The sequence below is a fragment of the Malaclemys terrapin genome, chromosome 2 (genome assembly GCF_027887155.1).
Source record: "Malaclemys terrapin pileata isolate rMalTer1 chromosome 2, rMalTer1.hap1, whole genome shotgun sequence".
NCBI classification, from domain to species: Eukaryota; Metazoa; Chordata; order Testudines; family Emydidae; genus Malaclemys; species Malaclemys terrapin.
In genome coordinates, this window is record NC_071506.1 from 38,472,398 (window position 1) to 38,498,012 (window position 25,615).

A 25,615-nucleotide genomic window follows, 5' to 3' on the forward strand; every position below is an offset into this window, starting at 1 on the left:
TACGGGGCTCAGGGCAGGGGCTTGGGGTCCAGGAGGGGACTCAGAGCAGGGGGTTGGGGTGCAGGAGGGGTGTTGTTTCAGCAATTATTGGATGAAGAAATCTGTCAGCTATTACACCCAGGAAAATCTGGGCCCTACTCTTATTAGTAGCACTTGTCCTCCAATCTACATGTGGGAAGTTAAAGTCTCCCAGAATCAGACAATTCCCAGTAGTGTTTATTTAGTTAAAAACATTAAATAGGTCCATATCCAAATTGGATCCTGGTGGTCTGTAGCACATCTCAAGCACTATATTAGGGGAACCTCTAGTAGCTTTCTTCCTCAAAGTGATTTTGGCCCAAACAGACTGTCTTATCCTTTCCATCACTTCTAATTTCTTTACAGTCTACCTTATCATTAATATACAATACTACTCCAACACCTTTGCCTTTATTTCTGTCTTTCCTGAACAGAAAAGACTCTTCAATACCAGTACTCCAGTCATAACTACTATTCCACCATGTTTCTGTTATCCCTATAATATCTGGTTTCACTTCCTGCACCAGTACTTCTAGTTCCTCCATTTTGTTACCCAGGTTTCTTGCATTGGTGTACAAATATCTTAACTATTGCAGCTTGGCTTCACCCACATTCCTCACCCAATTGGGTACAGTCATTTTACTGCCAATATCACCTACCTGATTGGTATCAGCACTGTCCTTCCTCTTAATGCCCATGCTCCTACCCACTGCTGTGCCTTTCTCCATTGCTATATCCTTTCTTACTTGATTTTCCTCCCTCTGAATCTTAAAATCAGGCATGGAGATTACATGAGCATCTCCCAACGGTCTCCCCTGAATTTCTAGTTTAAAGCTCTTGTAATGAGTTGTGCCAACCTCCATCCATGAAGTCTGTTTCCCTCCCTACTCAGGATGAGTCCATCCCACGAGAACAGTCCTCTGTCCATGAATGCCTCCCAGTGGTCAAACATCCCAAAGCCCTCCTTGTAGCACCACTGCCTGAGCCATCTGTTTATCATCATAATCTTGTCTCACCTTCGTTCTCCTCCTCTAGGGACAGGCAAAATCCCACCGAAGATCACCCGAGCCTTCATTTCCTGAAGTGTGTTCCCCAGCCTGGCATAGTCTCCATGGATATGTTCCAGCAAGAATCTAGCTGTGTCATTTGTTCCCACATGAAGGATAATCAGTGGATTCTTTCCTGCTCACATTAGGACCCTCTTCAGCCTCAGGTCCACGTCCCGTATCTTAGCTCCCAGCAGACAGCACACCCTTCTGTTCTCTGAATCAGCTCTGATGACAGGCCTGTCTGTTCTTAGTAGGAATCACCAGTCATGTAAACCTGCCTTTTCCTGGTGATGGTGTGATTCTCCAGCCTTCCTCCTGTTCTTTCTGGCTGCAAGTCCTTTTGTCTTTTATTCTCCCTTGCAATCTTCTGCAAGTCATCCTGTATCCTCCTGGGGCTCTGAACTCATTATCAGAGGGGTGGTCTGACCTCCTGAAATTCTGACTTAGCCTGACTCTTAGTAACTGCCTCCTGGTTCCTGCCTTCCGGTTTCATTGTCTGATCCTGATCTCCTGTATCCTGACTTGGCTTGACTCTCGGTACTGCTTCATGTTTCCTGCCTTCTGGTTCTATCACCCTAACCTGACCTCCTGGTATCCTGACTCAGCCTGACTCTTGGTAACTGACTCTTAATCCCCACTTTCTGGTTTCTCTCACAATTCTGATCTCCTGGCATTCCAACCTGGCCTGATTCCTGGTAACTGGCTCCTGGCCCTTGGCCCGCACTCAGCTCTAACCCCTAGGCCAGAATGCCCATGCTGCAGCCCTGACTGCTTTTACAGATCACTATAACCCACAGGAGTGGGCCCAGTGTGAGAGGAATGGATCCAGCAGCCTAGTCCCTGCCTCTGGGAGCACTGGACTCACCTGAGTGAGCCACGCACCTTCAGGTGGCTAATCAAGCCCTGCAGGATCAGGTCACAGAACTAACACGGTGAGCCAGCTACACCAGGTAGAAGTAGACCAGTTGTGTGCAGAAAATGCCACACTTCTGCACTCCTTGAAGATCCCCGCCCTTAACAGGGTCCTAAGATTCCCCTTCCAGAATGTTTTGATGGGTCCTGCCAGCAGTTCTGGAGCTTCATTAACCAATGTCGCCACTTGTTTTTGACATGTCCCCAGACCTACAACTCTGATTTGTCCAATGTGAGCCTGCCTATCAGCCTGCTAATGAGAGAAGCACTAGACTGGGCCTCCCCACTGCTGGAGAATGATAGCCTGGTTCTTTTGAATAGAAATGCTTTCCTCCAGTCCATGTCAGTAATATTGGATGATCTGCACCATGCTTGAATAGCCAAGACTGCACTGAGGAAATTCTGGCAGGGGAAGGATACAGCGGCTACCTACACACTGCACTTCCACGGCAGATACTGAATAGAATGAGGCAATGCAACTGTATCAGTTTTGGTGGGGTCTGTGGAAAGAAATAAACGATGAGATTGCCCGTGTAGAGATCCCATGAGTTTAAATGCCTTCATGGATCTCACCATTCATATAGATAACCAGCTGTGTGAAAGAAGGGAAGAAAAAAGGGGCTCCCTGCAACATCCCTCTCTGCGTGTTGTTCCCTTGATGTCTGCACTTTGCACCAAACAGATGCAGGTGGATATTGCCCATCGGTGGCTCACCCACGAGGACAGAATATGTCGTTGTTGGCACCACGTATGCTTCTATTGTGGAGAATCGGGCCACTCTATTTTTAACTGTCTCACGCAAGCACTGAAGGATCTGGGAAATGAGATGGCCCAGGCCTGCTAAGGGGGTGGGCCTGGGCACTAAAGGAAAGAAGTTCCCCCACACCTCAGTCCTGACTAGGACACATCGTGCACCATGTCAGGATGTCCCTCGCTTTCAGGTACCTGTTCAGCTGCACATTCCCAAGGTGGAACAATGGATTCCAGTCCAATGGGCTCTTGTCAATTCAGGGGCTGCTGACAACTTCATAGATGCCACAACTGCCTGGTTTCTGCAAATCGCTTTGCAATACAAGTTAGTTGCAAACCTCATAGAAACTACTGATGGGTTGCCTCTTTCTTCAGTCTCTCTGACTGAGGAAACAGTCCTTCTGAAAACAGGCATTAAGGGGTACCATAACACAATGCAATTAATTCTCCACACTTCCCCCCTGATCCTTGGAATTCCCTGTCTGACCCATCATAATCCCCTAATTCACTGGCAAAAACAAGAAATCAGCCTCCGTTCTGCATTTTGTTAACAGCACTATCAGCGGCAGGTAAATTCAGTCCCAACATTTGGACCTGCCGGGGGAGTGGAGGCAAAGATGATGGCCCAGGCAGGGGCACCCCCTTGAGCTACATCGGAACTTCCTCATAAATACTAGAATTATGAAAAATATGTTTGAAAAGAGGAATGTGAAAAACTTTCCCCCACATCAGGCCTACAACTGCCCCATAGAATTACAGCTGGGGGCAAAATTGCCATTCAGGCGGATTTACACCATGCCCAAACCTGAATTGGCCACACTCTGGGAATACCTTCAGAAGAGACTGGCCCAAGGGTTTATTGACAAATCAACATCGCCAGCTGGTGCCCCAGTCCTCTGAGACAGAAAAGAAGACAGCAGTCTCCAACTCTGTGTTGACTGTCACATCATGAATCAAATAACGACAAGGAACCAGTACCCTCTGCTCCTGATTCTTGAGTTACTGGATCGCATGTGGGCTGCCCCTATATTTACTAAGTTGGGCCTCCGGGGAGCCTATAACCTCATACATGTTAAGGAAGGTGATAAATGGAAGACTGCCTTCCAAATCTGCTATGATTAGTTTGAATATCTGGTGATGCAGTTCAGCCTAATACCCTGGCTACCTTCCAGCACTTTATCAGGAATGTGCTGGACCAATATGTAGTGGTTTATCTAGGCAATATCCTGGTTTTCTCAGACAGCCCTGAGCAGCACACTAGTCACATTTGTGTGGTCCTGGAGCATTTACAGTAGTACAGACTCTAGACTAAGCTTCAGAAGTATGCGTTTGACCAGATTTCCACAGAATTTCTGGGATATCACAGAATATCCTGATCCTCCACAGGAATCAATATGGACCCACACAAGGTCCAGGCTGTTCATGACTGGATCACCCCCACCTGACCTGTGACTTGCAACGCTTTAGGGTTTGTGAATTTTTGTCAGCTGTTTATCTCACATTTCTCGGAATAAATTGAGCCCCTCATTGCTCTGCTCTGAAAGAATGCCCAGTTCCAGTGGTTCCCCTGAAACCCAGCATGCATTCGATCAGCTGAAACTTGCCTTTACCACTGCATCCATACTGGCCCACCTGGATACAACATGAGCTTTCTAGTAGAAGCCGATGCCACTAGTATGGCAATCAGGGCCGTACTCTCCCCAAGACACTGTGACAGGGTGTACCTACCCCACCATGGCCCAGCAAAGGTTAATTGTGCATTGCAGGCTGAGGAAGCCATGCCCCTTCGCGTCTGCTGGGTGAACCAGGAACCCAGTCAGCGTGTTTCAGGAGGATCCCTGCTGACTCGGTGGTGAGTAACCAGGGCCCTGGGCTGGGGCTCAGAGCAGCAGGGAGGGCCCAAGTCCCCCTACCCAGGGTGCCACACATCCCCAAGTGATGACCCACATCCCCAGTGGGCCAATACGCCACACAACCCCATGGAGGGGTGCAACTTTATTGACTCTGACCATTAAGCCACACTGCCCTGGCTAGAAGAGTTGCTTTATGGGCTCCAGCCATCAGGCCATGCTGCCCTGAACAGAAGGGCTGCATTATTGACGCCTGCCATTAGGCTGCACTGCCCTGAGTGGAAGGGCCCCGTTATTGACTCTGGCCATTAGGCTGCATTGCCCTGAGCAGAAGGGCCATTTTATTGATGCTGGTCATTAGGCCACGCTGCCCTGAGTGGAAGGGCCACTTTAGTGACTCGAGCCATTGGGCCATGCAGCCCTGTGTAGAAGGGCAACTTTATTGACGCCGGCCACTAGGCCGTATTACCCTGTTTCCTAGGAAGGGTCATTAGCACTGCACCTAATCAGCTGCAGTACAGCCCCTTTCCTTGCTGGTGACTACATGTGGTCTACTGGATCACATCACCTCTGACTGAGGAGAACAATTTACAGCCCAATTCTGGTGTGAAGCCTATGTCTTCTGGAGATCCAGCCACACCTTTCTTCCCCCACCACCCTCAATCCACTGACCAGACAGAAAGAGTCAATCAGATTTTAGAGCAATAACTATGTTATATTAACCGCCATCAAGATTACTGGTCCTCACTATTACCTTATGTGGAGTTTGCATACAATAACACGCTTCCACAGTAAAAAGTCCCTTTTTTGCCATCTATGAGTACCACTTCTGAGTCCACCTATGACTTTTCCTAACCCAATCACATTGGACTTGGTGCAGGAAGAAGTAAGGGGTCACCTGGAAAAGTGAAAGCCGACTAGAAGCGATATGCAGACAAACATAATCAATCAGGCCCCACTTATTCAGTGGGACAAATAGTGTGGATCTCAAGGAAGCACCTCTGCACAAATAGACTCTTATGTAAATTGGACTTTCAGTTCCTTGGCCTTGACTGAATCCATCGCCAACTTAACCTGGTCACCATTGAACTACACCTACCCCAGTCTCTCAAGGTCCACCTCGTATTTCACATATCCCTCCCGAAACCCTGTACCAAGAATTCTTTTCCACACAGGACCCAACAGCATCCCCAACCAGTGCGCATACAAAGCCAAAAAGACTGTGTCGTGCACAAGATCTTGGTATCCTGACTTAGTCTGACTCTTGGTAACTGGTTCTGCCCTCTGGTTCCATTCACTGAACCTGATCTCCTGGTGGCCTGACTCTTAGTAACTGATTCTTGGTCTCTGCCCTCTGGTTTGTCTCTTGATTCTGATCTCTTGACGTTCCAAACAGGTCTGATTTCTAGTAACTGGATCCTCGGCCTGCATCTTATGTGAACCCTTACATCAGGCCACCCATACTGTGGTCCTGACACTGTACAGTTAAAAACTGATCTGGTTTAGAAGGGACATGAAGAAAACTTTAAAAAATAATATATAATAAAGGGGAAGATGATAGTAATGAATATAAATCAGAATACAGGAATTGTAGAAAACTGATAAGCAAAGTGACAATAGGAGAAATCATGGCCTGCAGAGTTAAGGTCAATAAGAATGACATTTTAAAATTTTGTAGGAACAAAAAGAATCCTGATAATGATCTTGGTCCATTACTGGACGGAAATGGTGGAATTATCAATAATAATAATGTGGAAAAGGCAGAAGTGTGCAATAAATATTTCTGTATTTGGGGAAAACCAGATGATGTAGTCTCATCATATAATGATGATAACATTCTTTCCATTGCACTAGTATCTCAGGAGGATGTTAAACAAGTTTTTAAAGTTAGAGATTTAAAAATCAGCAGGTCTAGACAACTTGCATCCAAGGGTTTTAAAAGAGCTGGCTAAGATGTTCACTGGACCGTTAGTGTTGACTTTCAATATGTCTTGAAACATTGGGGGAGTTTCAGAAGACTGAAAGAAAGCTAGTATTGTGCCAGTATTTACAAAGAGTAAATGGGATGACCTGGGTAATTATAGGGCTGTCAGTCTGACATCAATCCCAGGCAAGATAATGGCGTGGCTGCTTTGGGTCTCAATTAATAAAGAATTAAAGGAGGGTTATTAATTAATGCCAATCAACATAGGCTTATGGAAAATAGATTCTGGCAAACTAACTTGATTTTTTTGATGAGATTATGAGTTTGGTTGATAAAGGTAATAATGTTGATGTAATATAGACTTCTGTGTGGCACTGGACTTGGTGCCACATGATATTTTGATTAAAAAAATAGAAAGATATAAAATTAGTATGATACACATTAAATGGATTTAAACTGGGCAACTGAGTCAAAATTTAACTGTTAATGGAAAATCATCATATAAGCTGGTGTGTTTCTAGTGGCATCCTATAAGGATTGGTTCTTGGTCCTATGCTATTTAACATTTTTATCAATGACCTGGAAGAAAACATAAAATCATCACTGATAAAGTTTGCAGATGACCCAAAAATTGGGGGAGTGGTAAATAATGAAGGGGACAGGTCACTAATACAGAGCAATCTGGATTGCTTGGTAAACAGGCTGCAAGTAAACAATGATTTGGGGGTTGTGATGGATAATCAGCTGAACATGAGCTCCCAGTACAATGCTCTGGCCAATATGGCTAATGTACTTCTTGGTGGGGTAAACAGGAGAATCTTGAGTAAGTGTATGTGACATTACCTTGGGCTGTTGAACAGTTGTGTCTCTAGCTTGGCATCCCTTTTACACTGCTTTGGTGTCAGAACATCCACTCCTGGGCTGTTCACACAGCCTTCAGCATGCAAATTCACCCCCAGCTAAATACATGAGCATTCAGACCTGTCACTCATGAATTACATACAGGGCAATATCCGCAAATTTCTAGTCCCAGCCCTGTCCCCCCCCAAATGTGTGTCTTATACTGCTCAGCATAGGTGCCGACTCTGTGGGTGCTCCAGGGCTCAAGCACCCACAGAAAAAAGTAGGGGGTGCTCTGCACTTGCAGGACTGGATTAATTAGGGTTACCATATTTAGTGCCTCCGAAAGGAGGACACTAAAGGGGCCCCAGCCCCGCCCCCAGCCCCGCCCCCTCCCCAACTCCGCCCCCTCCCCAAAGTCTCCGCCCCCTCCCCTGCTTCCCGCGAACATTTGAGTCGCGGGAAGCCTGAAGCAGGTAAGGAGGGGTGTGGGGGGAGGAGGCGCGGCCCACCCCGGCCCCCGGCACCGCAGGTCCCCAGCCCGTCCCCCGAGCCCCCGGCCCGGCACCCGAGCCCCCGAGCCTCCGAGCCCCCGGCCCGGCACCCGAGCCCCCGGCCTGGCCCGGCACCCGAGCCCCCGAGCCCCCGGCCCGGCACCCGAGCCCCCGAGCCCCCGGCACCGCCGGCCAAGTCCCCGAGCCCCCGAGCCCCCGGCCCGGCACTGCTCCGCTGGCCCGGCACCGCATGTCCGATTTTCCCGGACATGTCCGGCATTTTGGGATTTCCCCCCGGATGGGGATTTGGAGCCCAAAAAGCCGGACATGTCCGGGAAAATCCGGACGTATGGTAACCCTAGATTAATCTTTTGTGGGCCCTGCCCCCACTCGGCCTCTTCCCCCATGAGGTCCCGCCCACTGCTCACACAAAGGGAAAAAGGTGGAGAGGAGCAAGCACTCACCGGCAAAAACAAAAGCCAGTGCCTTTGCTGCTCAGTACCTTCTGAACAGTACAGGCTCATAGAAAGTCTGCCATTTCATCAAAGGAAAATCATAATGCACCATCCTTGTTATTCCAAATGGAGTTTCCCACACGCTTTAATCCAAAAACACTGGTTAAGATAAAACAATAAGATTAATTTATTAACTACAGGAAGATGGATTTTAAGGGATTACAAGTGGTGATGCATTAAATCAGGATTGGTTATAAAAAGAAAATAAAAGAATAAAAGGCAAGCTAATACTTAATTTAACAAGCTAAGTGAATTTAAAAGCAAATGGGTTTTGTCTCACCATATACAGCAGCCTGTACTGGCTGAAAAGTCTTCCAGCCGGGGCCCCTCTCCCAATTCAAAGATGTTTCCTTTGTCTTTCAAGCATTGTAGCTGCTGGGAGTAGAGATGGGAAGAGAGACGGGTGACGTGGAGGCCACTGTCTCTCATTCTTATACCACTCTCCCCACTTTGAGGATTACCCCCAGCTGGGGTGCAGATGACAAACAGTCTCTTGTGGACTTGAGGTTTGAACCGTCCCTGTGATGAAATATACATTTTTTATTCACACCTTCCCCCTGCCGGAGGATGGCTGCTTAAGCAAGTGATAGCTCTTTAGCACCTGGCTGGGGTGTTGGTACTGGTTTGGGCCTACTTTTCCTAAACTTGGAATATGTTACAGCAATGTTATATAGCAGAAACTTATGTATAGCAACATTGACTATAATTATATTTTACAGTGTCAGTTATGTTCAGCAGGTTATGAGTTTTCAAATGATACCTCACAAGGCGTAGTTGTACAAAATTTATCACAGTCTTGTAAAAGTGATGACTATAATAGTATAGATTGGCATAGAACAGAGAGGTTATTTTACCTCTGTATTTGGCCCTGGTGTGACCACCCCTGGAATAGTGTCCAGTTCTGGTGTCAATAATTCAAGAAGGATGTTGATAAATTGGAAAGGATTCAGAGGAGAGCCAGGAAAATGATTAACGGATTAGAAAACATGCCTTTCATTGTTACACTTGAGGAGATCAATCTATTTAGTTTAACAAAGAGAAGGTTAAGGAGTGACTTGATTATGGCAGCATGCAGAAAACAGGTACTACAAGTGTGGCTACATGCCACAGTAAAAGGCAAGCTGCATCCATACTTGTCACTGTGGTGTGTAGCTACACATCCTGGAGAAAGGCTCTGGCATCAGGGAGCTGCCAGAACCTTTCGCCGGTGCTGGAGCCTTTCATGGTGGTGAGGAAAGGCTCCAGCAGCGAGTAGGCAGCAGGACACTACACTGGTAAAAATAGCAGAATAGACATGGGAGGCTCTGCTTGGGCATGTGGAGAGACGAGTAGGGTATATACTCTGGGAGTTCAGACATGTAGGGCACTCTTCTCTACTCTGCTTGCCTAAGCTATGGCTCACTGTCTACACTGCTATTTATATGCATGCAGAGGTGCTGGAACTAGGGGTGATGGGGGTTTCCGTCATATACAGGGTTTACAGTTTGGTTCAATGGCTCCCAGCACCCCACTATAAAAATTGTTCCAGCACCTATGTACCTATGCTATGTGGATGTGCAATGTCTGTACTTACATGCTACTGTAAGTGTAGATGTACCTTATAAGTACATGGGGAAACAAATTTTTGATAATGGGCTCTTCAATCTAGCAGAGAAAAGTATAACATGATCCAATGGGTGGAAGTTGAAGCTAGACAAATTCAGATTGGAAATAAGGTTTAAATTTTTAACAGTGATGGTAATTAACCATTGGAAAAATTTAACAAGGATTGTGGTAAATTCTCTAATATTGACAATTTTTAAATCAAGATTCGATGTTTTTCTAACAGATGTCCTCAGGGAATCATTTTGGGGAAGTTTTATGGCCTGTCTTATACAGGAGATCAGACTAGATTATCACAATGGTCCCTTCTGGCTTTGGAATCTATTAATATATGTGCAGGATGTAATATATATATATCTATATTCTTTGACTCAAGACAGCTTGATAAAATGAAAAAACTCTATCTAGTGAGCAGTGGAGATTATTTTCTCAACTCAGAAGTCTTATTCAAACTGGACCTGCTACTTGGAGACCAGTGGAATACAAGACACTTAAAATGGATTCAGCCTGAAGTAGTGAAACCTTTACTTCTTTACTGGTAGGGATAACTGAAGATGAACTCTGAAGTCATTATTTTTGTAATGTTTACTCCCTTTACTACTGCTAAAGTTATGAGGGAAATTCTGACCTCATTTACTCTAGTACAACCCCATGGAGCTGGTGTTAGCATAAGTGATAGCAGATCTTGGCCCTGCAAATTTTTGTTTGAGAGATCTGAGACTCAAGGTCAAACTCCATATTAAACTACATCCTGTACAGCCCATCTAAAGTCGTTGGTGTTACACGATATAAATCTATGCAGAGTGTGACCCTGACAATTTACTGTTGGACCTCTGTTATACAGAATATTAATAGCTGTCTTGCTGTAACTTTGAAAGCCTGCTTACTGCACTGCTGCTAAAAATTTAAATGTGGATAATTATATTTGCCTCTATTGTAAAGCACTTTGAGATTTGAGAATTAAAAGTGTTATATAGAGCTGAATACTATTATTCAGGGGCGGTAGAAGCAGGGGAGCCCTGGCTCTTTAAATAGCTCCCGGAGCCTGGGCTGCTGCTGCTATCCCGGTGGGGGAGGGGAGGAGGAGAAACTTGCGGGTTCTGAGGGGGCAGTTGGGGTCGGGTGGGTTGGGGTTGGGTGGGTGGGGGAAACAGGCACGTGGGGCTTGTACTGTACTCACCGGGCAGTTCCCTACCGGGTCTTTGGCGGCACTTCGGCGTCTGAACCTTCATTCGCTCCGGGTGAAGGAACTGCCCCCGAAATGCCACCGAAAACCCAGAGTGAGTAAAAACACCCCCCCCTCCTCCCGCCGCCGAAGTGCCGCTGAGGACCCGGTAGGGAACCGGTTCTTAGGATTTTGGGAGCTCATCACTGTAATCAGCCATATTCTTTTTCATTTCCCCCTCCCTCCACCCCCCTCCCCCAAAAGTGAATCTCTGCACTCATGAGCTAAGGCTACCAAATTACTTCATGCTACCACAGTGCCTAATGGGAGTTGTAGTTTGGGTGTCTCATGGCTCCATTCTCTTTTCTAGACTAGGCATAGCATGTTAGATTGAATGTAAATTTCAGTCTCATAAACAAAAGCAGCTGTATTATAGTATGCCATTTAGAACCCTAACATATTTAGGCAATAAGTCACTTTTATATTTAGAGTAGTGTAAGAGGTAAATTTATCTTTTCTGTTGACTGGTCTTTAGCTCTGGTTATTAATAGAACCATACATTGATGTAGTAAATGTCACATTAGTCCAATAGTTTGTGTTTTGAATAAATTCTACTTGTATGTATTTCCCCCCTGCAGGGGTCCCAGATTTTGTGTCACTCATACAGCTGCAGTACAAACTGCCAGTGCAAAGTTGAAGCGATGGCACACCTCTCACGAGAGACCAAGGACAGATATTGATCCTTACCCACAAATGGTGACATTGTTACCACTGAGAGCTAAATCTTGCATTCCAAGGATAGCACCTTCCCATCCTCAGGTAGGCATGACAAGGACCCTCAGAAGTTAACGGCAAAAGTTCTATTGAATTAAAAGGGACATGGATTTGGTCCTCATTCCTTGAGTCAGTTTATAGAGCCAGATCTAGTTAATCTAAGCTTGTTTCATCCAAAGTCTATGTGTAAAATGCAGTAGAATGCTACTGTGTTTTGTATAGTAGCTCCAATACAAACTGCAGGCCAATTTCTGTTCACAGTTACACCCTGACAACTCCATCAATGTCAGTGGGCCACATGGATATACCTGAGAGCAGATTTTAGCTGAAAATTTCAAATTTCATTGAGTTACATAATAGCTAGAAGGCAAGATTCTTGTATCCTGGTATAAATCTGGAGTAATTCCATTGGTTTCAATTAAGTTACTTTGGATACATGCTTATTAGTGTAACGGAGAGCAGAATCTGGCCCACTGTCTCTCAAATCATAATTGTTTAGTCAGAACAGCCAGCTGTGATATTTTTTCTAGAGATGGTCTCAAGCTACAAAACTCAGATCTAGATATGGATTTTTAATATACTAGAATTTGTACATTGCGAGATCAGGGTTCTTGACTCAGCTCATCACAAAGGGCCTGAAGAGGAGAGGTCACGTCAATGGCATTTGCACGTACTCAGCAACATTCAGGATCAGGTCTCAAGATAGGAGCTATTTACAAATTGTGGATCCAGATAACAGTTCAGATTTCAAATACTCCCAAGGATAAGGGATGTTCTGATTCAGGGGTTGAGTTCAAACCCATCTCTAATATTTTTATTGAAATAATTTTAGAATGCAGTTTTAATATCTATGTGTATTAAAAGATTAAGTAATTAATGGCAATGGATGGTTCATTATGGTCTAAATTAATCTTGGTGGCCTGATGTTACTGCAAATGGCTTCAGCTGTTTAATTAAAATTTCATGAAACTTCTGGATTTCACTTTATAGGGATTTATGCAAACATTTTTCTGGTTGTTGTGTTTAATGACATGGGCTTGTATCTTTTGAGATACTCACTGAGTCTGGATTTTGAATGAACTCATAGTCTTAATGGAAATGAACAAATTTTCACCTGTTTTCATTTCAAACTCATACATAGTGAAGTTTCATTGCATAGCCCTATACTGGCCCAGATTTGCTTGGGAGAGTTTTGCATTTTAGCAAAACTTTCTGTGAACCTGGCTTCAGATAACTGAGTTTATAGGAAAGCCTGAAACTAGGTAAGCTTTGTACGGTCTCAGGTTTTGTCAGAGTTGTGCAAAACGTTCGTAATTCTAAGTTATCCTCTGAACATCTCAACTGATTTGTAAACCAGAGGACATTCATCTGCTGCCATTCATCTTCATCAGTATCCTTAGAGTTCATTAAGGAACAAATCCTGGTCCTGTGAGCAAAGTTTGAGCAAAAGGTTTTTGTCCAGGAAAGTATGCAGGGGCTGATGGACGTTTAGATGAGAAGGTGCCACCACTGGGAAAAGAAAGGACTAGTAGATTGCATCTGCACTGTGTGTATGAATCCACTGGCCATGCCCCGGGTGTGCACACATTTTCCCCTTATGGTGAATAGTATAATAATGTGCAGCTTCCCCCTACACAAGTTGTACGTTTCCCTGTGCAAAGTCTATCTGCTATGTTTTGGAGTTTCCGTGTCTTCTGGATCAAATCTGGAATCAGGAGCTACAAAGACAAAAAAGGTTACATTAAAATTGAAGGATCTTGATTGTTTAGGTGATTTGTTTAATATGGGTCATGTTAAACAAGATATGCCATATTCTCCTGTACCTTCTTCATTCCATTTGCAGATATCCCACTGATGTTAACTGGAATTTTATGTAAAGACGGAGGGTGAAATATTGCCCTCTGCTAGCAACTTTTAATGCTTTGTAGTTATTAAAGGATGATGGAAAAAGCTTGGATCTACTTTACATATTGTGATTGGAAAGAAAGTCCCTGATGTCAATAGAAACCTTTAATTGGAAAGCATCAGAAAGAACAAAGGTGGGAAATTTTATTTCTGAGTTGTTCTATTTTTCTATTCCTTTAGAGAAATGAAACCAGCTCACCCACAACCTTATTAAAAACAAATGTGATGAATTTATCTTCTAAGAGAGCTACCAGATTATTGTCAGCTACCCTGCCACCAAGTGGAACCATCACAAAGGATGATTTCTACAGCGTAACCAGTAAACCTGAAGTTAGTAAAAAAAGGTAAGTGCAAAAATCTCTTGTGTATCATTTATAAATCCCATACTTCTCAACTATTTAACATTGTTTTCATGGAATGCAACTTTTTTATTGCCCACTAATTTAATACAATAATCCGCTCACAAGAGCACAGTTTTGATTTAATCTGCCTGTGGTGGAAATTTCTTCCTAACCTCTAGCTGTTAGTGGTTTGCTTATGCCCAGGAGCATGAGGGCTTTGTCCAGGGAAGTATGCAGGGGCTGATAGAAGCCTAGATGAGCAGGTTTATTTAGATGAGCAACATTTATTATCCTTTCTGATGTAACTTTCAATGTTCTGACTGGGCACATACATATCTTTTTTTAAAACTTCTAAGCACTTCGCCTCCATGATAACCTGTGGGAAGGAGTTCCACAGGTTAATTATGTGATATGTAAAAAAAATTTCCTCTAACTTACTTTTAAATCTGTTGCCTTTCAGTTTCATTGAATGTCTATTTGTTCCTTCTATAAGAAGACAAACTAAATAGTAATGCTCAATTTACCTTCTCCATACCATTCACTATTTTGTTACACCTACATCATGTCCCCTCTTATTTGTTTCTTCTCTAAACTAAACATTCCTAATCTTTTCTTAAGCAGTTATCAAACATTTTTGTTTGTTTGTGAGTCCAGGCTAAAATCAGTGGGAAGCAATATGTCTCATCTCTCAGCTGTTACTGATGATACAAAATGCCTGAAGTCCCCGACAGATAGAAAATACACCTATGCTGAGCTGCTCCCAGTAAGTAACGCTGGAAGAACCTGGCTTCCCTGAATCTATGGTTGAAGACACTTTAATCTACAGTAAAACCAATCAAAGGGGATATACCCTGTGATTTTGGAAAATGTGTCTGATTATACAGATGATATCTTTGCCTTGTGCAGTATTTTAATTAAAAAGTAGGGCTGTCCATTAATCACAGTTAACTCACACGATTAACTCAAAAAAGTTAATCGTGATTAAAAAAATCACAATTAATCACAGTTTTAATCGCACTGTTAAACAAGACAATACCAATTTAAGTTGTTATTAAATACTTTGGATGTTTTTCTACATTTTCATATATATCTTGTATGCTGTGTTGTAATTGAAATCAAAGTGTATATTTTGATTACAAATATTTGCATTGTAAAAATGATAAACAGAAGATATAGTATTTTTCAATTCACCTCATACAAGTACTGTAGTGCAATCTCTTTGTCCTGAAAGTGCAACTTACAAATGTAGATACATTTTTTTGTTACATAACTGCTCTCAAAAACAAAACCATGTAAAATTTCAGAGCCTACAAGTCCATTTAGTCCTACTTCTTGTTCAGCCAATTGCTTATACAAACAAGTTTGTTTACATTTACAGGCGATAATGCTGTCCTCTTCTTATTTACAATGTCACCAGAAAGTGAGAACAGGCATTTGCATGGAACTTTTGTAGCTGGTGTGGCAAAGTATTTACGTGCCAGATATGCTAAACCAGGGGTAGGCAACCTATGGCACGGGTGTCGAAGGCGGCACGCGAGCTGGTTTTCAATGGCACTCACACTGCCCAGGTCCTGGCCACCGGTCCGGGGGGCTCTGCATTTTAATTTAATTTTAAATGAAGCTTCTTAAACATTTTAAAAACCTTATTTACTTTATTTACAACAATAGTTTAGTTATATATTATAGACTTGTAGAAAGAGACCTTCTAAAAACGTTAAAATGTATTACTGGCATGCGAAACCTTAAGTTAGAGTGAATAAATGAAGACTTGGCACACCACTTCTGAAAGGTTGCCAACCCCTGTGCTAAACATTCGTATGTCCCTTCATGCTTTAGCCACCATTCCAGGGGACATGCTCCCATGCTGATGATGCTTGTTAAAAAAAGAATGCGTTAATTACATTTGTGACTGATCTCCTTGGGGGGAGAATTGTACATCCCCCTGCTCTGTTTTACTCGCATTCTGCCATATATTTCATGTTATGGCAGTCTCGGATGATTACCCAGCATATGTTGTTGTTCATTTTAAGAACACTTTCACTGCAGATTTAAAAAAACGCAAAGAAGGTACTAATATGAGATTTGTAAAGATAGCTACAGCACTTGACCCAAGACTTAAGAATCTCAAGTGCCTTCCAAAATCTGAGAGGGACAAGGTAGGGAGCATGCTTTCAGAAGTCTTAAAAGAGCAACATTCCAATGTGGAAACTACAGAACCCGAACCACCAAAAAAGAAAATCAACCTTCTGCTGGTGGCATCTGACTCAGATGATGAAAATGAACATGTATTGGTCCGCACTGCTTTGGATGGTTTTCAAGCAGAACCCGTCATCAGCATGGACGCATGTCCCCTGGAATGATGGTTGAAGCATGAAGGGACATATGAATCTTTAGCGCATCTGGCACGTAAATATGTTACGACACCGGCTACAACAATGCCATGAGAATGCCTGTTCTCACTTTCAGGTGACATTGTAAATAAGAAGCAGGCAGCATTATCTTCTGCAAATGTAACCAAACTTGTTTGTCTGAGCGATTGGCTGAACAAGAAGTAGGACTGAGCAGACTTGCAAGCTCTAACATTTTACATTGTTCTATTTTTGAATGCAGTTTTTTGTACATAATTCTATATTTGCAAGTTCAATTTTCATGGTAAAGAGATTGCACTACAGTACTTGTATTAGGTGAATTGAAATATACTATTGATTTTGTCTTTTTATAGTGCAAACACTTGTAATCAAAAGTAAATATAAAGTGGGCACTGTACACTTTGTATTCTGTGTTGTAATTGAAATCAATATATTTGAAAATGTAGAAAACATCCAAAATTTTTTAAATAAATGGTATTCTATTGTTTAACAGTGTGATTAATCACACAATTAATCTTGATTAATTTTTTTAATCTTGCGATTAATCTTGATTATTTTTTTAATTGCTTGACAGCCCTAATAGAAAGCCAACATTCATCCATAATTACCACACTATGGCATCCATTGGTCCATTCTATTTCTTTATTCTTAGAATAGGAAATAATGGTGGTAATTCTCATACTTTGGTATGGTAACTACTAATAAATTATTGTTTTAATCATAATAATGTTCTTTGTGTGACAGTAAAAAGGATTATTATTTGTGAGTTAATGGATAAATGCTTCAATAGAGACATTCCCACACCTTAGTACAGTTTGGGGCAATATTTTAGTGACCAGTGGAAGTGAGAGCTTGAATATGGCCCTAAAATATGTAGTGATGAAAACAGTAAAATATACAGCAGGAACATGTTCCAGTTCTAATTTTTTTCATTACTCCTACACTTTATTGTATGGCTTGTAAAATTACTGCCTCCAAAAGCAACTCCCTGAATCCAATGCACAGAAGAATGTTTCCTTAATTTTTGCTGAAATGATGGAGGCTTTGGGGGCTTCCTGCTTTTTTAAGTCCAAGAATTAAGAATAATGCCACAGGTACAACTATAAATCCCAAACTCGTCATGTTCATTGAACATTCCAAAGGTGTCCTGCTCTTTCATAGAGATTGTTGGCACTGCTGGCCCAGTTCAGGAAATAAACTGTAATGTGCATTGAGTTCCTTAATCTGTTAATAGACTGCTTTTTTTTTTTTTTCATTAGGATAGTACAATTGTTTATTCCTTTGCTGAAGGTATTCTTGTTTAGTTAACAGAAGGGATGGGGGAACAGGCTGATGTTTGTGGTCAAGTGAAATTTATATTGTGGAACCAAATATTCAGGAAATATTCACACTCCTTGAATATCTCTATTTATACATCCCTGTCTTTTGTCTGGAGGAGTCTATCTCTGGCTGAGGGGAAGAGAGGCCCAGCCATTTATTCTCCACTTGGTTATCCATGGAGGCTATCAAGGGCCCTTATGGTCACTTATGCCACCACAGGACATGACGGTGGAATCTGCTTGGCGTAACGAGTGGTCTGTGATAACAGTCATTAATCACTCTCTCATCACCAACCCCACCATCTGCCCACCAGATTTTGACCTGCCAAGGCACCTTTGGCCATCCCTGAACCAGTTTTGAACAGGACAGGGCAATTGTGCGGCCAGTCACTCTTCAAATGGGATTTCTCTAATGACCCATGATGTAGATATAGTCAACTTCAGACTACGTTGCATATTCTTGACAAGTGCCCAATGACTTACTTCAATGATGGGTGAACTCCAGTATGCAGATGATTGTGCTGTAGTTGTACACTAAAAGGAGGATCTATAAACAGCCCTTACCTGCTTCTCTGAAGCTTACAAAAGACTAAGACTAACCCTGAACATTGGCAAAACAAAGTTCTCCACCAGCCAGCTCCTGATCAATCATCAAACCCAGCAAGGAAGTTCTAGATTGACAGAGAAGAACTGGAAATTTTAGAACACCTTGCCTACCTTGGCCACCATCTCTCACAGAGGGCAGACAGAATGTTAAGATTCAGCACAGAATCCGCTGTGCCAGCCTTGTCTTTGGCAGACTGTCTCAATGGGTATTCAACAACCACAACATCAGAACACACACTAGACTTTTGGTTTATAAAGCGGTAGTAATCCCAACTCTCCTCTATTTCGGCGAGACTTGGGTGACCTACAGAAAACACCTAGAAAGCCAGCACTAGCACTAGCACTTTATCCAGAAGATCCTCAACATAAAGTGGAAGGATCACCACACTAACCTCAGTGTCCTCACGAAGGCCAACACCTTCAGTACTGAGGCCGTGATTATCCAGCACCAGCAGAGGTGGAGCGTGCACTGTGCGCGCATGCCTGACGCACGCCTACCAAAACAACTGCTGTATGCCCAACTCACCAAAAGAGAAAGGAAATGGGGAGGCCAAAAGAAACACTTCAAAGACACCCTCAAGAGATTAAGAGATGTGGCATCAATAACACACACTGGTAGACAGTGGCCCAGGACAGGTGAAGACTTGTCAGAGAAGGAATGATCACTTTTGAGGAAAATTGCCTTGTCCTGGTTGCAGAAAAATGCCTGAAAAGAAAGGACAGACGACTGTCGTACAGAAATCATGGCCCAACCCTGCCTTCCAGCATCACCTGCAATGTCTGCCAACAAGTTTGTGGCTCAAGGATTCAGTCACCAAAGGACCCATAAAAATTAAAATCTGTGGAAGAGATCATCCTCGACCACAAGGGATCACTGCTGCTGCCACTCGGCTCTTCACCCAGCTGATGATGATGCCATCAAATGGCTGGGCACACTGCGCATATGCTGAGTATCAAGGATTCTAACTATCCCATACCCTCAGGCTTCTTATTGTGACTGCTTTCTCACAAGACCCTCTCTCAAAAGGCCCCGCTCTTTCTTTCCTGCTCTTGAGCAATCTTTGGAGAGAAACCTATTGTCCTCCCATCCCCACTCCTTCATCCACTCCCAGTGTCCTCACAGGATGTGACCAGTCTGCCACATATCTCCTCAGCTCTTCAGGGGTCAGCTCACTGGCCTGCATTTTCCTTGGGATTCTTTGCAGGAGGGTGGGGCGGGAGGTGTCAAAATAGACCCCCTTAAATCTCCCCTGTCCTACTCAATACTCCTGGATACTTTGATACCTGGAAAGTTACTGGAACAAGTTAATAAAGAATCAATTTGTAAGCACCTGGAATGCCAAACCAACCTAATTTCCTTCTTTAACAGGGTTACTGGCCTGCCTAGTGGATAGGGGGAAGCAAGTGATTTTCCTTAATTTTTAGTAAGGCTTTTGACACAATCCCACATGACATTTTCATAAAGAAACTAGGGAAATGCTGTCTAGATGAAATTACTATAAGGTGGATGCACAACTTGTTGAAAGACTGTACTGAAAGTTGTTATCAATGGTTTGCTGTCAAATGGAGCAAATGGGACCCACGGGAGGTCTGTCCTCAGTCTGGAATGCTTCAACATTTTCATTAATTACTTGGATAATGGAGTGGAGAATATGCTTATAAAATTTGTGAATGACACTAAATTGGGAGGGGTTGCAAGCAGTTTGGAGGATAGGATTAGAATTTAAAACAACCTTGATGAATTGGTCTGAAATCAACACAATGAAATTCAATAAAGACAAGTGCACAGTGCTACATTTAGGAAAGAAAAATCAAATGCACAACTACAAAATGAGGAATAACTAGCTAGATGATAGTACTGCCGAAAAACAAGATGCGGGTTGTAGTAGCTCACAAACTGAATGAGTCAAAACTGTGACGCAGTTGCAAAAAAAAAAAAAAAAAAAAAAAAAAAAAAAAGCTAATATCATTCCGGGATGTATTAACAGGAGTGTTGTATGTAAGACAGAGGAGGTAATTGTCCCACTCTACTTGGCACTGAGGCCTCAACTGGAGTATTGTGTCCAGTTTCAGGTACTATGCTTTAAGAAAGATAAGACAAATTGGGAAGAGAGTTCAGAGGAGAGCAATAAAAATGATAAAAGATTTAGAAAACCTGACCTATGAGGAAAAATTTTTAAAACTGGGCATGTTTAGTCTTGAGAAAAGAACATGGAGGGGGATCCAATAAGACTTCAAATCTGTTAAGGGCTGTTATAAAGAGGATGATCAATTGTTCTCCACATCCTTGAAGGAAGAACAAGAAGTAATCAGTTTAATCTGCAGCAAGGGAGAATTAGTTCAGATATTAGGAAATACGTTTTAACTTTAAGGATATTTAAGTACCAAGGAAGGTTGTGGACCCCCCTCATTGGAGGTTTTTAAGAACTTGTTAGACAAACACCAATCAGCGATGGCCTAGGTTTTGTGGGTCCTGCCTCAACACAGGGGGGATGGACTAGATGACCTCTATGCACCAATTGTATGTATAATATAATGTAAAATCTGGTTGACTGGAGTGAAGATGTCAGCTGAACAATCTGCGTGACACCCCATTTCAACTCACTGACATCTAAGAAAAATTAATCGCCTTTATTTCTTGCTGTTCTGTTAACCTAGGGTAAAAGTCCTACAGAAAGTGTTGTCCTAGGGGGTTCTAAAATGGAATGCATGCTGCAGTCTCTTTATGTGGAGAACAGAGCAGGCTACTTCTTCACACGCTTCTGTGAGAAGTCAGGGAATGAGGTATGAGGTATTTTCTTACCCTGTGACAATTTATTCCACAACTGACTGAACACAAAGCTACAAAGGGCAGCCAGGCTGAAAAAATAACTGGAGAAAGAAAGGGGTGGTGTTCATGCATATTTTGAAACTAAAGATGGGCCTTAACCTGACTATCCCAAACCTATTTGAAGTCTGAGTGTTCCATCAGGGATGAAAGGGACTATTCATTGTGAATAACTGCCTTTTCCATCTGGCAGAAAAACAGTATGAGATCCTGGCCTGCAGAAAAATTTTAAAAAGGGGAAAAAGAAGAATATCTACTAGAATATAATCTCTTTCACATGCAAGTCTTCCGCCTCCTTCCCTGTGGTGTCAGTAATGTCCACAAGTATCCCCCAGCATTTGCATAAAGTTCTTTAGTGTTCACTGAAGCTCCATGAACTTCTGGGAAACATAATTATATTTCTTCTCTGCTGTCTGCAAAGCCACTACTTGCTGCAGCATGTAGAGGGAGAATGGGTTGGAGCTAGTCAGCCTGTGGGCTTTGTAGAAGCAGTGAATCTTTAGGAAGGATTTGAAAAAGATGAGGATGTAGGCCATGGTCATTCCATCCATTGGCAGGGTTATAGATTTCTCACATATGTCTAGAATGCAGCAGCAGTGGCCAGAAATGCTTTCTTCTGCCTTTGGCTCTCCAGGAGACAACAACCACAATTTTTCAAACCTGGGTGCCTTAAGTTAGAATCCTAAATTTACATTTAGCCACCTACACAAAATTGGCATGATTTTTCAAAGAGGATGAGCATCCATAAATCCCACAGAAGTAAATGGGATCTGTGGTGATCACTCCCTTCCAAAAATCAAGCCATTTGTATCAAGTGTCTTCCGCTGTGGAACTTATGTTCAGCCTGACCTCTGACTGAAACAAGTCTTGTAACCAACAAGTTATGGAGCAAAACTCCCCTTTTTGGAAGGTATTCTTTTAACTGTCAATCTCATAAAGCAGCTAACCCCAGATGTGCTTTTGGGATACTCACCAAGACCCAACCCCCATAAGTGAAGAGCTAGAACAGAGAGGTCGGGGGAGAAGGGGAAGAGCTAGCTCCTTCTTCTGAAAGATGTTTGATATTTTTGTTTGACTCAATGAAACGGAGGCCAAGATATGGTACCTTAGAAACAAATATAATAACAATGTAATATAGTCACAATAACATATGCCCAGTATAAAACATTTAATTGTCTGGGTTATTGCTGCAAAATGCTATCCCACCATGGCACAAGTTCTGCACGTACATTATCAACATTTCTTAAGTGCTGGCTTCACGCCATCAAAATGTGGTTACTCTTCAAATGTTAACTGTAACGTTAACAATTTTAATGGCCAATTATATGCAAAGGATACAATAAAAGATATAATATCGCAGTGACAATGCCATTAAACATATTGTCCTGTTGCCAGTATGCAACAGAAGATTAAAACCATCTTAAATTGAGCTTGATTTATGATGACCCCAAGGAGCTAAACAATTACTTGGATTGGAAACCCAAGCTTTTATAAAGCCCTGATAATTGGGTAGTAATAACTTATATTCTTTTTCCATCTGTAGCTGTGGAAGAACAGTGCGTACTTTTGGTTTGACCTACAGGCTTATCATCAACTTTTCTACCAAGAAACCCTTCAGCCTTTTAAACTATGCAAGCAAGCTCAAGTAAGTTATAAATGTGTTTTCCCTTCAGTAATATCTTTATTGTAAGACTGTTTAAAAAAGACAAAAGAACTGAAAGGGTTTCCAAGTCTCCCCAACCCCAAGCAAAGGAAATTTGAGGTTGTGGTCAATAAATCCAGCTTTAAATTGTTACCATGGAATTGCTTGACTTAAATGTTAGCCATGCATAGTTTGTTTCCTAGGATCAATTCCATTCCCAGTTTTATCTATTAATATTCAGTTTGCATAGTCTCCCCTTTGCTACTCACTGCCAGTGTTACCTTTTATTTGGAAATAGCTACTGTTAATGCTGATCATTCTTTTTGTATGTGTATGTGTAAATCAGTTGTTACTCTCTCTCATGAGGGTTAGAATTTCAAATCCTGAAGCCTAAGCTTAGGATATTGACTTTAGTCATAGAAGTGGATCTTCCAGTTGTCAGTCTTATAGCTTTTTCTTTTCTTAATTTCAGTCCATTATCACTCCTGATTATACAATTACTCTCCCTTCTTGGTGTTAAGCTACTTCATAGATTTTTAGAGTGCTAATGAGATTGCTTACCTGTGAGAGTTCTTCACTGGCTTTACACTGTAAGTTCAGGTGCAGTGAAAAAGTTAATTATTTCCCCACTGACCAGTAGTATCGATAACTCAGACCCATGTTCTATAAGACTGTTGGATGCTGATGGGGGGAGAAAGGTACAGCCATCTTAAGTATGCCATGCAGTTTTTACTGCCATTTTGAGAAACTTGGGTTTCCTTTTCCTTTCTAAATTATCCTGTGCCTTTAAATATGTGTCTGTTTCTCCAAAGAGAGCAGACCCAAGTATCGCTTAGAGAGCACCACTTCCCATGTCCATAAAGCATATGTCTGTAGAGAGAGGAATGGCATTTTACACAACCAGGATAATTTAAATTTCAATATAATTTGCATTTTAAGTTATTGCTGTACTGAGCAGTTGTAACTCTCCCTCCATGGCTTTTCCATAGCACTGAGTGTGCATGGGTCAGTGGCTGGTTGTGGGCATTGATTGAACTGGCAGGGGGATGGCTACTCCTTGGGATCCTTGTCAGGGGGAGGAGGATGAGGAGGCATCTACTACTCCATGCTCTCACACCTGTCCAGAAACACCTGGAGTCCATGTGTGGGCATGGGGAGCTGGGGAGTCTCAACCTACATCGGTCTCCCATTGGTGGGTTCACTAGACACAGGGACCCTCTCCTCCACCATCGCTTATGGCCCTCTTGGAGCGATCTTAGACCCACAGGTGCTGCGTTGGCTACTCCTACCCTTTGTTTGCAGTTGTCACAGCTGGGTTTCTGGGCTTGCTTTGCGGGGCTATGGAGAATTTTTTCCTGTACTTGCAGAATCCTTGAGGCCTGGTAATGTAGGAAATTAAGGAAAAGAGATCACAATTAAAACAAACAATAGAAATTAGTAAGGGGTAATAAAACAGAGTAATTATTGTCAATACTTGTGTCCAGTACACATGAGAAGCTTTAGAGGCCAGCTTCTGGGCTAAACCAAAGCCTGGGACCCAGGAGTGCCTGTGGTGGAGTCCCCCTGCTGCCATCACGGCCTTGTCTGGGGAGGAGGATGCGGAAGCTATAACTTGCTGAGTCACTCCCTCAATGTCCACAGAGGCCTGAGGGACTTCGTCCTGGGCCACAATAGCCTGTTGGGCATAGGGATGTTTTAAGGTGCATGAAGAATAAGACGCCCTTTGTCTGTACCCTCACTCTCCTTCAGAGTGGGAGAGTAGCAAGACTGAATCCTGTCTTCAGTTAGGGAGGGCTAGACTAAAGGAGACAACCCTCACTTATTGGGATGTTAATGCTTAAGGCTGGTTAATCTCATACTAGAGCCAATTAATGCCCGGTAGTCTGAAGGGGTGAGAATGGGGTGTGGGCAGCATGTTAAAAGTTAATAAAGTTGCAGCCTGCTTCTTTAATTCCACCTCCAGTTCTGTGTCTTCATTCTTCTGTGTGTCCTGATCTAAACGTTCTTGCTCCTGGGCAATAAGGGAAACACCACAATAACTCAGAGATAACAAACACTTGAAGCAGTCACAATGTTGAGTTTTTCTCTTTTTCCTAAAACTCAGGAGGACACATTATAAATTGTATGTGTCAGTCTCAGCCTTAAAACAAAAATGTCCAACCTGGGTGCCTAAAGTTTGACATCTAAATTCATATTTAGGCACCTAAATATGTAAGTGGCCTGACTTGAGTGCCCGCAGAACACATATATATTAGAGGGAGCTGCAGGTACATAGGATCTTTGAAAAATCAGGCAATTTTTATTTAGGTGTCTTAATATGGATTTAGGAGCCAAATTTACGTTTGAAATTTTTAGCCTTTGGGCCCAAGTCTCCATTGTGTTGCACCTGGTGCAGTAATTTGCACCGATGCAAAGTGGATATGAAATATTGCCATTCTGATTTGGTCATGTTTTATACTTACTTTGCCCTGGAGTAAAAGGCTACATGACTGAAAAGCAAGCCTTTAGTCTTGTCTTATCTTATTTCCAGCCCCGGCCTGGTGGTGACAGCACAACATCATACAATCAGAGTTACTAGGCAATCACAGAAAGCTACATACACATGACCATTAAAGTAAATACATCAGAACGAAATATGTGAAACTGTTCCATTAGCATCACAGCTGAAATGAAACATAACAAATCAACACATGTGCTGAAACATTTGGTATCA

At 42.7% G+C, this 25,615-nt stretch overlaps 1 protein-coding gene and 1 long non-coding RNA gene across 3 annotated transcripts in view; one reads left to right on the plus strand and one right to left on the minus strand.

The window, feature by feature from the left end:
* Positions 1 to 25,615, plus strand: part of RGS22 (regulator of G protein signaling 22) — a 101,372-nt gene that overhangs the window by 31,453 nt on the left and 44,304 nt on the right. For both annotated transcript variants that reach the window (XM_054016643.1, XM_054016644.1), the window contains exons 10-15: positions 10,331 to 10,492; positions 11,758 to 11,938; positions 13,979 to 14,142; positions 14,794 to 14,902; positions 21,092 to 21,217; positions 22,804 to 22,905. In XM_054016643.1, coding sequence (XP_053872618.1) covers positions 10,331 to 10,492; positions 11,758 to 11,938; positions 13,979 to 14,142; positions 14,794 to 14,902; positions 21,092 to 21,217; positions 22,804 to 22,905 — 844 coding nt within the window. The remainder of the gene's footprint in view (positions 1 to 10,330; positions 10,493 to 11,757; positions 11,939 to 13,978; positions 14,143 to 14,793; positions 14,903 to 21,091; positions 21,218 to 22,803; positions 22,906 to 25,615) is intronic.
* On the minus strand, positions 11,988 to 24,260 carry LOC128830837 (uncharacterized). The gene is made up of 4 exons (XR_008443700.1): positions 24,192 to 24,260; positions 23,464 to 23,583; positions 22,234 to 22,365; positions 11,988 to 13,611 (listed from the first exon to the last, which is right to left on the minus strand). It is a non-coding gene; the product is annotated as an uncharacterized LOC128830837 (long non-coding RNA).